Below are 12,838 nucleotides of genomic sequence, written 5' to 3'. Positions count from 1 at the left end.
TCACTCTGTTGTTCAGGCTGGACACAGCAGCATGATCTGGGCTCACTGCAACCTCTGCCTCCCTGGTTCAAGCAATTCTCCTGCCTCAGCCTCCCAAGTAGCTGGGATTACAGGCACCCACCACCACACTTAGCTAATTTTTGTATTTTTAGTAGAGACAGCATTTTGACACATTGGCCAGGATGGTCTCAAACTCCTAACTTCAAGTAATCCATCCGCCTCAGCCTCCCAAAGTGCTGGGATTACAAGCATGAGCCACTGTGCCCAACCAATCTATCTAGTTTTTGTTATCAAGATCAAACATAATAGCTTGGTTTTTCTTTTTTGTTCCAAAGGGAGTTTATTAAACAAGCATTTTCTGTTTCATGAGAGTTAAACAAAACTCTTTTGTCAAACTGTGTCTTTTGTCCTGTGCCAGGAAGGACTAAGTTTTGATAATCATTACCATTTATTGTTTTCTGATTTACTTAAGATTTTTTTCTTGTATCAGTTTCTTAGCCATATATCCTTTTCACATAATACTGGTAAAAACTTATATTCTTTTTACTGGATTAAAAAACATAATCTATAATTATTTCTTTTACCTTTTTCCTATTGTGTTTATCGTGGTACATGGAGATGTTTTTTCTTTGTCTGTTATTCAAAAGTAAGACCTATCCTAGTAAGCTTTTCAAATAATGAACTTCTGTTTCTTTGGCTTTTATGAATTATTTTTACTTTATTACTGCATTTGTATTTCTTTCCTCTGATTTGTTTTCCTTTATTGTTTCTTTGGATTTACTATGTGGCAGTTTTTCTAGTTACTTGAGTCAAACCTTGGGCTTATAGGATTCCAGACTTTGTGTTTTTCTCTTGTGTAACAAAAGCTATATATTGCCTTGAAAGTATTCCATTAGCTCTATCTCTCACCTACTGTGCTTTTATTATCACTCAGCTCTAAAACTTTGCTATTCTTGTTATTTCCTATTTAACCTGAGGGTTATTTCATAGTATGTCTTTTCATTTCCAGATATGTGGGATGTTTTTGCTATCTTTTTGTTAATAGTGTCTGATTTCATAGCACTGTTGTTAGAGAACCTCTATGCTGTTGATTTTGTAGAATTTGAGGCTTCCTGACTCATTGAAAGTTGAAGCTTGTGTCTAATCCACATACCTTCTGAAATAAAGTATGCTCTGCTTTTGTTGAATAAGTTCTATATACATGAGAGATCAAATTGTTATCCAAATCTGTCTTTTTGTCTCATTGCTTCATTGGTTTCTGAGAGGACTGTGCTAAATTTCTAACTACATTTGCTAAATCAATGCCTTACACCATAAATCACTGTTTTCTGTACCTCAAAGCTACATTATTACATGTGGATATGTTCACATTCATTTCACTCCCTTGGTCTTGTTCCTTTTTCTTGTTTGTATTTGACAAGTATACATTTTTATACATTTTTCCATTGCCTTACTGTTCTCTTGAAATTTTTTATAAATAAAATACTATAGCATCTTGCTTTCTATCCGTTAAAGAATCTGCTGGATAAGTTTAACCACTACACATTTACGCTGATTATTCTTTGAGCTTACTTCAGACATTTTATTTCATCTTTTCGTTTGTTTCACTTCACTTTTTCTCCTGTCTACCTTCCACAGGTTAGGTCTGGTTTTTCTTTCCCCATGAGTACGAAAATTATACATTCTATTTTTATTTCAATAGTGGTTATTCTTATTCTATCCATAATAATGCTCAATATTTTAAAGCAGATCAATATCTTTATCCTTAGTATATTCTTACCTCCTTTCATCTCTTCCAGATATCATACCCCATCTTCCCGATGCCCTAACTTCTATGAATTGATATTGTTATAATTTCAAATAATGATTTATATGCTTTTTTACCCACCATGCCTCTCCCCCCACTTACTCCAGTGATTGTATTTTCATTTATCTCGTTTACAAAGATGTAAGGACATGCCCTTCTCGCCAGACAGCTGTGGCCTCCAGCACCACCTGCCTCTTTTGAATCTTACTTTCCCTTTCTGGCCTTTAGCCCTCCCTTTTCCTCAAAGCTCTGCTACACTTTTGAGTGGATAAAGAGTCTCAGTTCTGCCACTCTCTTCCTGATCTTCCAGGATTCACTGAACCTTCTAATCCTCAGATACTTCATTTGAAAATAGTAGATAATAAAGTATGGAAAGCATGTTTTCTTGTCTGCCACGTGATGTAGGTATCCTTAAATACTAATATTTTTTTCTCTTTCCCGACCCAAATCTAAGTCTATCTCTTTTTTAACTGTGGTAAAATTATCCCCATATATGCTGCTAATACACATATTTCTTCAAGTTTTAATTTCAGTGAAGAAGAAAAATATTCTAGGAACTCTAAAAGGTACAAAAGCATGAAAAAGATTAAAAGTCAAGAGTTTGATGGGAAAATTTGTTCATCTCCAGGATCTGAAACTGTCTGCAAGACTGAGATAAATATTACATACTTTCCTCTCACATGAAAATGGCAGAAAGCAATTTTATTTTAAGCTAACGTAAAATTGCTGAATCTTTCTACCAAACAAAGACTAGATGTACCAGTATTCTGTGGAATTTTCAGGGGAAAATCATCTTCAGGGAACTGTTTCTTAGCAAATATGGAGATGGTAGCTTCTGTAATCCAGAGAAGCAAGTACTGGGTTAAGAAACTCAGTCCAAGGTTTAGGCCCTTAGACTTGTTAGTGAGCATTAGCCAAGAAGGAAATACAAGGAACTTGGTTTACTCTCGAAATGGTAATTGAACCCTACTCTCGCTTTATAAACAAACAAAAGAAGTAGATACATAAATGAAAACCAAGGTCTCACATTTCTAGACAATTACTTTTTTCTTTATATTTTTTGGTAATAACTTCTTTTATTTGGGACTAAAAACATGATTTCAACATTCTTAAATGAGTCTCCATTTCCCACTTTTCAGTCATAAAATGTAGCCTCTTGCTACCTCTCTCTTACTGAGAGGTGACAACATGCTAGTAGCCCTCGCTCTTGGCGCTTCCTCAGCCTCCAAGTCCACTCTAGTGGCGCTTGAGGAGCCCTTCAGCCTGCCAGGGCACGGTGGGAGCCCCTCTCTGGGCTGGTTGAGGCTGGAGCCGGCTCCCTCTGCTTGTGGGGAGGTGTGGAGGGAGGGGCCCGGTTGGGAACTATGGCTGCGCACTGCGCTCCTGGGCCAGCGTGAGTTCTGGGTGGGTGTGGGCTCGGCGGACCCCACGCTTGCAGCAGCCAGCTGGCACCGCTGGGCCCGGGCAGTGAGGGGCTTAGTACCTGGGCCAGGAGCTGCAGAGGGTGCTCCAGGTCCCTGAGCAGTGCCGGCCCTCCAGGCGCTGAGCTCAAATTTTCGCCGAGTGTCAGCTGCCTCCCCGCAGGGCACAGCTCAGGACGTGCAGCCTGTCATGCCCGAGCCTCTCCGCCTGCCGTGGGCTCCTGTGCAGCCCGAGCCTCCCCGATGACCGCGGCCCCCTGCTCTGCGGCGCCGGGTCCCATCAACTGCCCAAGGGCTGAGGAGTGTGGGCGCACCGCACAGGACTGGGGGGCAGCTCCGCCTGTGGCCCTGGTGTGGGATCCACTAGGTGAAGCCAGCTGGGTTCCTGGGTCTAGTGGAAATTTGGAGAGTCTTTATGTCTAGCTGAGGGATTGTGAATGCACCAATCAGCACTCTGTGTCTAGCTAGAGGATTGTAAACACACCAATCAGTACTCTGTGTCTAGCTCAAGGTTTGTAAATACACCAATCAGTACTCTGTATCTAGCTAACCTAGTGGGGACTTGGAGAACTTTTCCTTCTAGCACTCTGTGTCTAGCTAAAGGATCGTAAACACACCAATCAGCACTCTGTCAAAATGGACCAATCAGCTCTCTGTAAAATGGACCAATCAGCTCTCTGTAAAATAGACCAATCAGCAGAATGTGGGTGGGGTCAGATAAGCAAATAAAAGCAGGCTCCCATTGCTTTCCACACTGCGGAAGCTTTATTCTTTTGTTCTTTACAATAAATGTTGCTGTTGCTCACTCTTTGGGTCCACACAACATTTATGAGCTGTAACACTCATGGCGAAAGTCTGCAGCTTCACTCCTGAAGCCACTCCTGAAGCCACGGAGACCACGAACCCACTGGGAAGAATGAACAACTCCAGACACACTGCCTTTAAGAACCGTAACACTCACCGCGAAGGTCTGCAGCTTCACTCCTGAAGTCAGCGAGACCACGAACCCACCAACAGGAAAAAACCATGGACACATCTGAACATCTGAAGGAACAAACCCCGGACACACCATCTTTAAGAACGGCAACACTCACCATGAGGGTCTGCGGCTTCATTCTTGAAGTCAGCGAGACCGAGAACCTGCCAATTCCGGACACATTATGACATATTTGTACTCTCTCTCTCGAGTGCCTATAGACCACCTTTATATCCCTATCTCCTGTAATTCTCACCAGCTGGTAGCATAACACTTTTAGAGCTTAATCTTTATTCTGCTTGCTTAAACTATGAAAAGATCTCTACTATCCTCTTGTGTGTGACTCAGTGGATGTGTTCAGTCATTTTTTTGACAGGGCGAGATAGGCAACCTAACTTGTAGTAGAATAAGATTCAATGCCACAAAAGCAAATGCAGGCCCCAAAATGTGATATCTCCAAGCTGTGAACAGGAGCTGACAATAGCTCACCTCAGGGTAGGGCAGATTCTTTTTCCGGATTTGCTTTCAAATGTTATGTTAATGTCCACCTAAAATAACTGCCAAATACTTCAAACCTTGCTCCAAAAAAATTCTAGAAGTTTGTAGCAGAAAAGAACCTAAGAGATCATGTATGTCTAGCCCTCTCATTTTAGAGATATCAAGTATGTCCAACAAGTTAAGTGGCTTATTCAAACTTCTTCTGAAACTTAGGGGGTGTGATGGTTAATACTGGATGTCAACTTGATTGGATTGAAGGATACAAAGTATTAATCCTGGATGTATCTGTGTGGGTATTGCCAAAAGAGATTAACATGAGTCAGTGGGCTGGGAAGGCAGATCCACCCTTAATCTGGTGGGCACAATCTAATCAGCTGCCAGTGAATATAAAGCAGGGAGAAAAAAAACACGAGAGAGAGAGATGGGCTTAGCCTCCCAGTCTACATCTTTCTCCTGTGCTGGATGCTTCCTGCCCTCAAACATCGGACTCTGAGTTCTTAAGTTTGGGGACTCAGACTGACTCTCCTTGCTCCTCAGCTTGCAGACAGCCTACTGTGGGACCTTGGGATCGTGTAAGTTAATAAACTCCCCTATATGTGTGTGTGTGTGTGTGTGTGTGTGTGTGTCCTATTAGTTCCCCACTTGAAGAAACCTGACTAATACAGTGGGTATCCTGGCTCTTTATAGAGGATATTATTCAAGGATTTCTTAAAGTTGGGAATGTAAGACTTCAGGGCCGGTCCCGATTTGGGAAATACTGAATTAATAATAACTCTGTCACTTTAGGCAATCCCTTTGCACTAAAGCCACATAGCCGTACTCTGTTATAAGATAGCAAGCAGCTGATTTAGAATATAAGCCTATATCTGTCATTTTCATATTATTTCATCAAATAGAGAAAAATAAACATAAAATTTTTGAGAATATAAGGGCCTTCAAAACCCACTGGCCAAAGTTGAAGAAACTCAGGACTTCAGCAATGCACCTAAGAAAACAAGCTCATGAAGACGTCAAATTTTAATCAACAGATTAACTAAAAACCTTTCCATCCCATTTCATGATTTCTCTTTTCTATAGCAAATGATGTTTTTGGAAGAAAAAGAGTGCATATTTCCCTTGCCTGGCTACTCAAAATGTGTTCCTCTGACTAGCAACAACAGCATCACTTGAGAGTCGTAAGAAATGTAGATTCCCAGGCCCCAGCCTAGACGTAATGCATCAACCTGTATTTTAACAAGATCCCCAGCTAGGCTGTTTGCACATTAAGGTTTGAGAAGCACATCTCAGAGCATAGTTTTAAAACTAGGTCTATTAAGATCATCTTGAGAACTTTCTCAAAAAACAAATTCCTAAACTTCATCATTCTCTGACTCGAACAATCTCTGCAACAATGTGGCTAACACAGCACTGGGAATGGACAAACACGGCTTCCGATTCTATGTTCTTTCCAATTCATTTTATGAACTTAGGCAAGTTCCTCAGCTTTTTTAAATTTGTGAAATGAAGATGACAACAGTACCTTCTTCTCAAGGACCACACATAAAGCACTTAAAAATTTGATAAGTGCTAGTCACAATATGGGTGTATTTTGCCTTGGCAAAAAGTAATGCCTAATTTTATGCAATAAACAATTGTTAATTGTCAACTAATATATAAGCGAATATTGTTAAGTTGCTCAATATAATGCTTATCACAAAAACGGTATGTAACAGCTACATAAATACAAAGAAAATCATGTATTTGGCACCTTACTGCCATTGGGTCACTATTATCTCTCCATATTAGAGGTAGAACAGTGTCAAAAACTAGCATCTGATTAAATAACAGAAATAACAGCTAAGTACTTAGTACTTTCATCTTTCTAAGCAATTTATACGATATGTTACTTAATCCTGACAACCCGATGAGGAAGGTCCTTCACACATCAACATTTATGCATCTCTTTGATTACTTCTCATGCATTAATTCCTAGATTTGGGAATCACTGAGTTCAAAGTATATTGAACCATCAAGGGTACTGATATGAACTACTAAATATCTCTCAGGAAATGTAGTCAATAGTTTACATCCAACAGTAGTATAGAAAGAAGTCCCATTTCCCCAAAACTTTGTTAATAACAGGCATTCTCTAATTCTCCAAATCTCTAATAAAAATTTGTCATTACTTAGGAATACAATATAAAGGGAAATAACTTCTTCTAAAAGTCCTAGATAAAACAATCTACCATGAAAATTAATGTCTCCTAGGCAACCAGGAAGTTAGACACAATGAAAAAGAAACACTGTTCTCTTGGTTAAAAGAATAAAAGTGTGTTTCCTTTTAACTAGAAAAATAAAGTTGTTATTCCATTATGGCTGGAAATATTAAGGTTCACTGTAAAAAATAATCTGCTATTTTCATACCCTGGCATTACTTAGTGAATGGCAAGAATCTAGACCAACTCTAGAAGGCACGAATGTCTTTGGGGGACATCAGAAAAAGCCTTAACGCCAGACACTTCTTCCAACTGGAAAGGAGGTTTCTATTTCAATTCTCTTAAACACTGGGGGTTCAATTGTTAACCAAGAATGTAAATGAGCTTATTAAAAGCTGCTGGCTAATGGATCCCAAGACTAACCTTAGGAGGAACAATGCCCTGTCATCTAACTGAGGAACAACACAATCTGAGCTAGCCCCACTCTCAAACATACTTTATTGATTACTTAGAAAACAAGGCACATAAATGAATGGTTGGAGACATACATTGAAGATTATATGATTTATAAAACATTCTAATCTACAGGCGTATGTCAAAATTCCACCGTAGAAGAGGAATCCTACAAGAAGATAACAAGGTGAACAAAGAGAAAGAGAAGACAACGTGAAGTGTCTCAGAATTTAAGCAAACAAGCATACCCGTAACATTTTTATACAAAGAGACTTTTTTAGTGAAGTATATTAAGTCATCAACTTATGTCACTAAAAAAATTTTCAATTGTTAACAAGTCAAAGAAAATCCAAAACCTCAGCTATTTATAAACAGAAAACACCTAGGTATTTCAAAATGCCAACTGCCTTTTCAAGATCTCACTTCATCAGTTACCTCTTCTCTGTTCTGTCATTCTTTTTTTTCTTTTTTTTTTTTTTTGGTACATCTACTTGTTTTACATATTTAACCTCATTCTCACCAGTTCCTTCCCTTTCTCCTAAAAAGATGTTCAGGGATTACATACACTTAATAACCTTTCCTCATTAAACTCTAATCACCTATTCATTTAATAAATATGTATTATATACTTGCCATATTCCAAATACTATTCTAGTGGTAAATATGACAGACCAGCTCTCTGCTCTCATGGAGTTTTCTAGGCACAGGGTGAGGATTGCAAGCAGTAGAGACTACAAGTCAGTCAACAAGGAATAATATTCTGATTGTGACTTGAAGGAAATGATCAAGATGCAACAACAGGAAGGGACTTGGAAGAGGCAGAAGTGGCTGTTTAAGTGTCAAAGAAAAGGGGAACCTCACGTTTGATCTGCGATTTGAATAAGGAGTCCACTATATGTGACTATATGGGGATAAAATGTTCCAGGTGGAGGAAACAGCAATTGCCAAGGCAAGAATGATCTCAAGATCTTAGAGGAATGGAAAGAAGAGTGTGGAGTTGAGTCTAACAGCCGGCAGCAAGGCACAGGTGAGGAGATGGGTTTGAAAGATGAGCAGGGAACAGATCATACAAGGTCTTGTGTGGTGTTTCACTTAATGAGTGTTGAGAAACTCATGATGACAAAGATTCAAGCTCCAGAGTGTTCAGGGTCTAAATGTGACTTTCGAAAAAAGATTTCACTATTGTACATTAAAAATCATCTCCGGATGCCAGGTGTGGTGGTTTATGCCCCTCATTTAGGAGGCCAAAGCAGAAGGATCCCTTAAGAACAGGACTTCAGGACCAGCCTGGGACATACAGCAAGACACCATCGAAAGAAAGAAAGGAAAGAAGGAAAAGAAAGAAAGAAAAAAAGGAAAGAAAGAAATTAGCTGGGTGTGGTGACTTGCACCTATAGTCCCAGCTACTCCAGAGGCCGTGGCAGGAAGATTGCCTGAGGCTGGGAAGTTGAGGCTGCAGTGAGCTGTGGTCATGCCCCTGCACTCTAGCCTGGGTGACATGGTGAGATCCTGTCTATAAAAACAAACCTCGGGAGCTTAAAAAAAAATGCACATGCCCCATTCCCAGATTGTTTTTCTGTTAAGATTTTTGAAAAGTGACATAAAATTCACATACCATAAAATTCACCCTTCTAAAGTGTACAATTTGATGGTTTTTGGTATGTGCGCAAAACTGTGCAATTATCATAACTATCTAATTCAGAATACTTTTACCCCTAAAAGAAAAACCATACATTTTAGCAGTCATTTCACATTTTCCTCTAGCCCACAGCCCCTGGCAACTATTATTCTACTTTCTGTCTCTGTGGATTTGCCTATTCTGTACATCCTATAGAAATGGAGTCATACAATATGTAGCCTTTTATGTCTAGCTTATTTCACTTAGCTTGTGTTCAAGGTTCACCCACGTTTTACCATGTATTCATCCTTTATTCCTTTTAAAGGCTGAATAATACCCCATTGTATGTATACACCACATGTTTTTCTCCATTCATCAGTTGATGGACATTTGTTACCACATTTTTGGACATTTGTGAATGGTGCTGTGAATATTCAGGTGCGAGTTTTGTGTGGACTTATGTTTTCAATTCTTGAGTGTACACCTAGGAGTGAAACTGCTGGATCATGTGGGAACTCTGTATTTAACTTTTTGAGGAACTGCCAAGCTGTTTTCCTTAGTGGCTATGCCATTTTATATTACCACCACCAATGAAAGAGGGTTCCAGTCCTCCACATCTTCACCAACACCCCACTCCGAGATATTTTAAATTAACTGGTTTGGCTGAGACCTAGGCATCAGGCTCTTTTGGTTTTTATTTTGAATGTTTCTACAGTGATTCTATTCAAAACGTATAGTGAAGGCCAAGAAGAAGCCCCTTCTCCAGGCTGTTCATTGCCAACTTGGTATTTATACCTACTCCCTCTTCCTGATAAGTACCTACTCCCTCTTCTGCTCCAGAGCTCTTCAGACATGTTACTTGGTGCCACCAGTACTCTCAGTGACATCTGCTTTGACTCATCCAGTGAGACAAGGAAAGACAAATAAGGAGGACATAGTCTTATACTTTTAACAGTCTCACTTACTTCTGAGTAGAGCCAGTGTCTGTGGGAAATCTTCACAGTTATCCCCATGTCCAGATAGGTTTTCTCCGGGCACTCTGGTTTCCTTCCTCATCCCAAAGGTGCATGTTAGGTTAAGAGGCATGTCTACGTGGTCCCAGTCTGAGTGAGAAGGCGTATGTGGAGTGTGCCCTGAAAGTGAATGGCGCCCTGTCAAGCGTGGGTTCCTGCCTTGGGCCCTGAGCTGCCAAGACAGGCTCTGGCCACCTGAGACCCTGAACTGCAATGAGTGGGTAAATAATTATCCTGCTTTTATTAATCTTTCTTAAACATATGTAGAGATCATCTTTATTTCTATATTTAATATTAAAAACATTTTGGTTTTTATTTAGAAGTTTGGTGATGTTTTGTGAGATGAAATATGCCACAGGAATTTTTTTTTTTTAAATCAGCCTATGGTCAAATTGGTTTCATTATACATTGTTTTGGTTAAAGTTGTAGTTTCTAAGAACCTACCTATGACTCAAGTGAGGACTTGTATTTTCATGTAATGTGAATCACTAACCCCCTTCTTCCACTGATTGATCCAATGAAGACCTTTTACACAAAAAGAGGTCACCAGTTAAAAAAAAATATATATATACACACACACACACACATATACATGTATATATGTATGTATATATGTGTGTATATATGAGTGTATATATGTGTGTGTATATATATATGATCCTGAAGTTCTTTTCATCTAGTCAAGATATAGGGTGTAAATGGATACTTCTATGTTTTATGCTTCCACCTGACCTTGAGTATTAAACATGGTATTGTATTTGCAAAAATGTATAAAATTTAAAACTATTTTTGTCATTTTATAAAATGTTTTCTTCCAAACCAAACACAGGTGATGAAGGTCTAAAACACCAGCATCAAGGCTTAGAGCTTTGTGTTTGTAGAAAATTATCAGGGAAAAGCCAGGCACAGTGGCTCATACCTGTAATCCCAGTGGGAGGTGACAATACGCTAGCAGCCCTCACTCTCAGTGCCTCCTCAGCCTCCGCATCCACTCTGGGGGCATTTGAGGAGCCCTTCAGTGGACCACTGCACTGTGGGAGCCCCTCTTTGGGATGGCTCCCTCTGCTTGCCGGGAGGTGTGGAGGGAGAGGCGTGGGTGGGAACTGGGACGGCACGGCACCACTCACAGGCCAGCATGAGTTCCCACGGGCTTGGGCACGGGCTTGGTGGGCCCTGCACTTGGAGCGGCCAGAGCTGCCTGCCCACAGCAGTGAGGGGCTTAGCACCCCAGCCAGCAGCTCTGGAGATTGCCCCGGGTACCCCAGCACTGACAGCCTGCATGCACCATGCTCGAACTCTCACCAGGCCTTAGCCGCCTCCCTGCCAGGCAGGGCTGGGGACGTGCAGCCCACCATTTCTGAGCTCCCCCACTCTGCTGTGGGCTCCCCCGTGGCTCGAGCCTCCCTGGGCGCCACTCTCTGCTCAGTGGTGCCCAGTCCCATTGACAGCCCAAGGGCAAGGGCTGAGAAGTGCAGGCCCGGCTCCGGACTGGTGGGCAACTCCACCTGCAGCCCCTGTGCCAGATCCACTAGGTGAAGCCAGCTGGGCTCCTGAGTCTAGTGGGGACTTGGAGAACTTTTATGTCTAGCTAAGGGATCATAAACACACCAATCAGCACTCTGTGTCTAGCTCAGGGTTTGTAAATATACTAATCAGTACTCTGTATCTAGCTAATCTAGTGGGGACTTTGAGAACTTTTCTGTCTAGCAGTGTGTCTAGCTAAAGGATTGTAAATGCACCAATCAGCACTCTGTGTCTAGCTCAGGGATTGTAAATATACCAATCAGTACTCTGTATCTAGCTAACCTAGTGGGGACTTTGAGAACTTTTCTGTCTAGCACTGTGTGTCTAGCTCAGGGATTGCAAATGCACCAATCAGTACCCTGTCAAAACAGTCCAATCAGCACTCTGTAAAACGGACCAATCAGTAGGATGTGGGTGGGGCCAGATAAGGGAATAAAAGCAGGCTGCTGGAGCCAGCCAGCAGCCAGCTGCTTGGGTTCTCTTCCACACGGTGGAAGCTTTGTTCTTTCCTTCTTTGCAATAAATTTTGCTGACGCTCACTCTTTGGGTCCACGCCACCTTTATGAGTTGTAACACTCATCACGAAGGTCTGCAGCTTTACTCCTGAAGCCAGTGAGACCATGAACCCACCAGGAAAAACAAATAATTCCCTACACACCACCTTTAAGAGCTGTAACACTTGCCCTTGAAGGTCTTTAACTTCACTCCTGTGGGCAAGACCATGAACCCACCAGAAGGAAGAAGCTGGAGACATGTGAACATCTGAAGGAGCAAACTCCAGACACACCATGTTTAAGAACTGTAACACTCACCGTGAGGGTCTGCAGCTTCACTCTTGAAGTCAGTGACACCAAGAACCCCCCAATTCCAGACATACCAGCACTTCAGGAGGCCTAGGGCAGATCACTTGAGGTCAGGAATTTGAGACCAGCCTGGACAACATTACAAAACCCTGTCTATACTAAAAATACAGAAAATTAGCTGGGCGTGGTGGTGGACACCTGTAATCCCAGCAACCTGGGAGACTGAGGCAGGAGAATCACTTGAACCCAGGGACAGGTTGCAGTGAGCCAAGATTGTGCTGCACCACTGCACTCCAGCCTGGTTAACAGAGGAAGACTCCATCTCAAAAAAAGAAAAAAATATCAGGGAAGGACAGAGACCCAGATAAAAAAGAGACAGATTTCCATTTCTACACTGAAGGACAAAGTATGGCATGACTTCTCAGTCTGATGGAGGCTGAGATTTTTTTTTTTTTCATTCTGAGTCATCTTAACAGTTTAAAAAAAAAAAAAGAACAAAGAAAACAAAATCCAAACCATGTTTTTCATCT

General features: G+C 41.2%; 1 protein-coding gene across 21 annotated transcripts in view; it reads right to left on the bottom strand.

Moving 5' to 3' along the window:
* The window catches only part of FHIT (fragile histidine triad diadenosine triphosphatase), a 1,487,995-nt gene that overhangs the window by 799,760 nt on the left and 675,397 nt on the right, over positions 1-12,838 (bottom strand). For 2 of the 21 annotated variants that reach the window (XM_017954310.3, XM_031662796.1), the window contains exon 1: positions 9,934-10,265. The exons of 15 other annotated variants lie outside the window; for them this stretch is intronic. In XM_017954310.3, the coding sequence (XP_017809799.1) occupies positions 9,934-10,054 (121 nt within the window). In that variant the 5' untranslated portion in view covers positions 10,055-10,265. Of the gene's footprint in view, positions 1-9,933; positions 10,275-12,838 lie in introns of those variants that run through there. 4 more of the 21 variants (XM_017954304.3, XM_031662794.1, XM_017954303.3 and 1 more) reach the window with 4 other exon arrangements.

The sequence above is a fragment of the Papio anubis genome, chromosome 2, assembly GCF_008728515.1.
Source record: "Papio anubis isolate 15944 chromosome 2, Panubis1.0, whole genome shotgun sequence".
NCBI lineage: Eukaryota > Metazoa > Chordata > Mammalia > Primates > Cercopithecidae > Papio > Papio anubis.
This window is presented reverse-complemented; position numbering and strand designations above follow the sequence as displayed.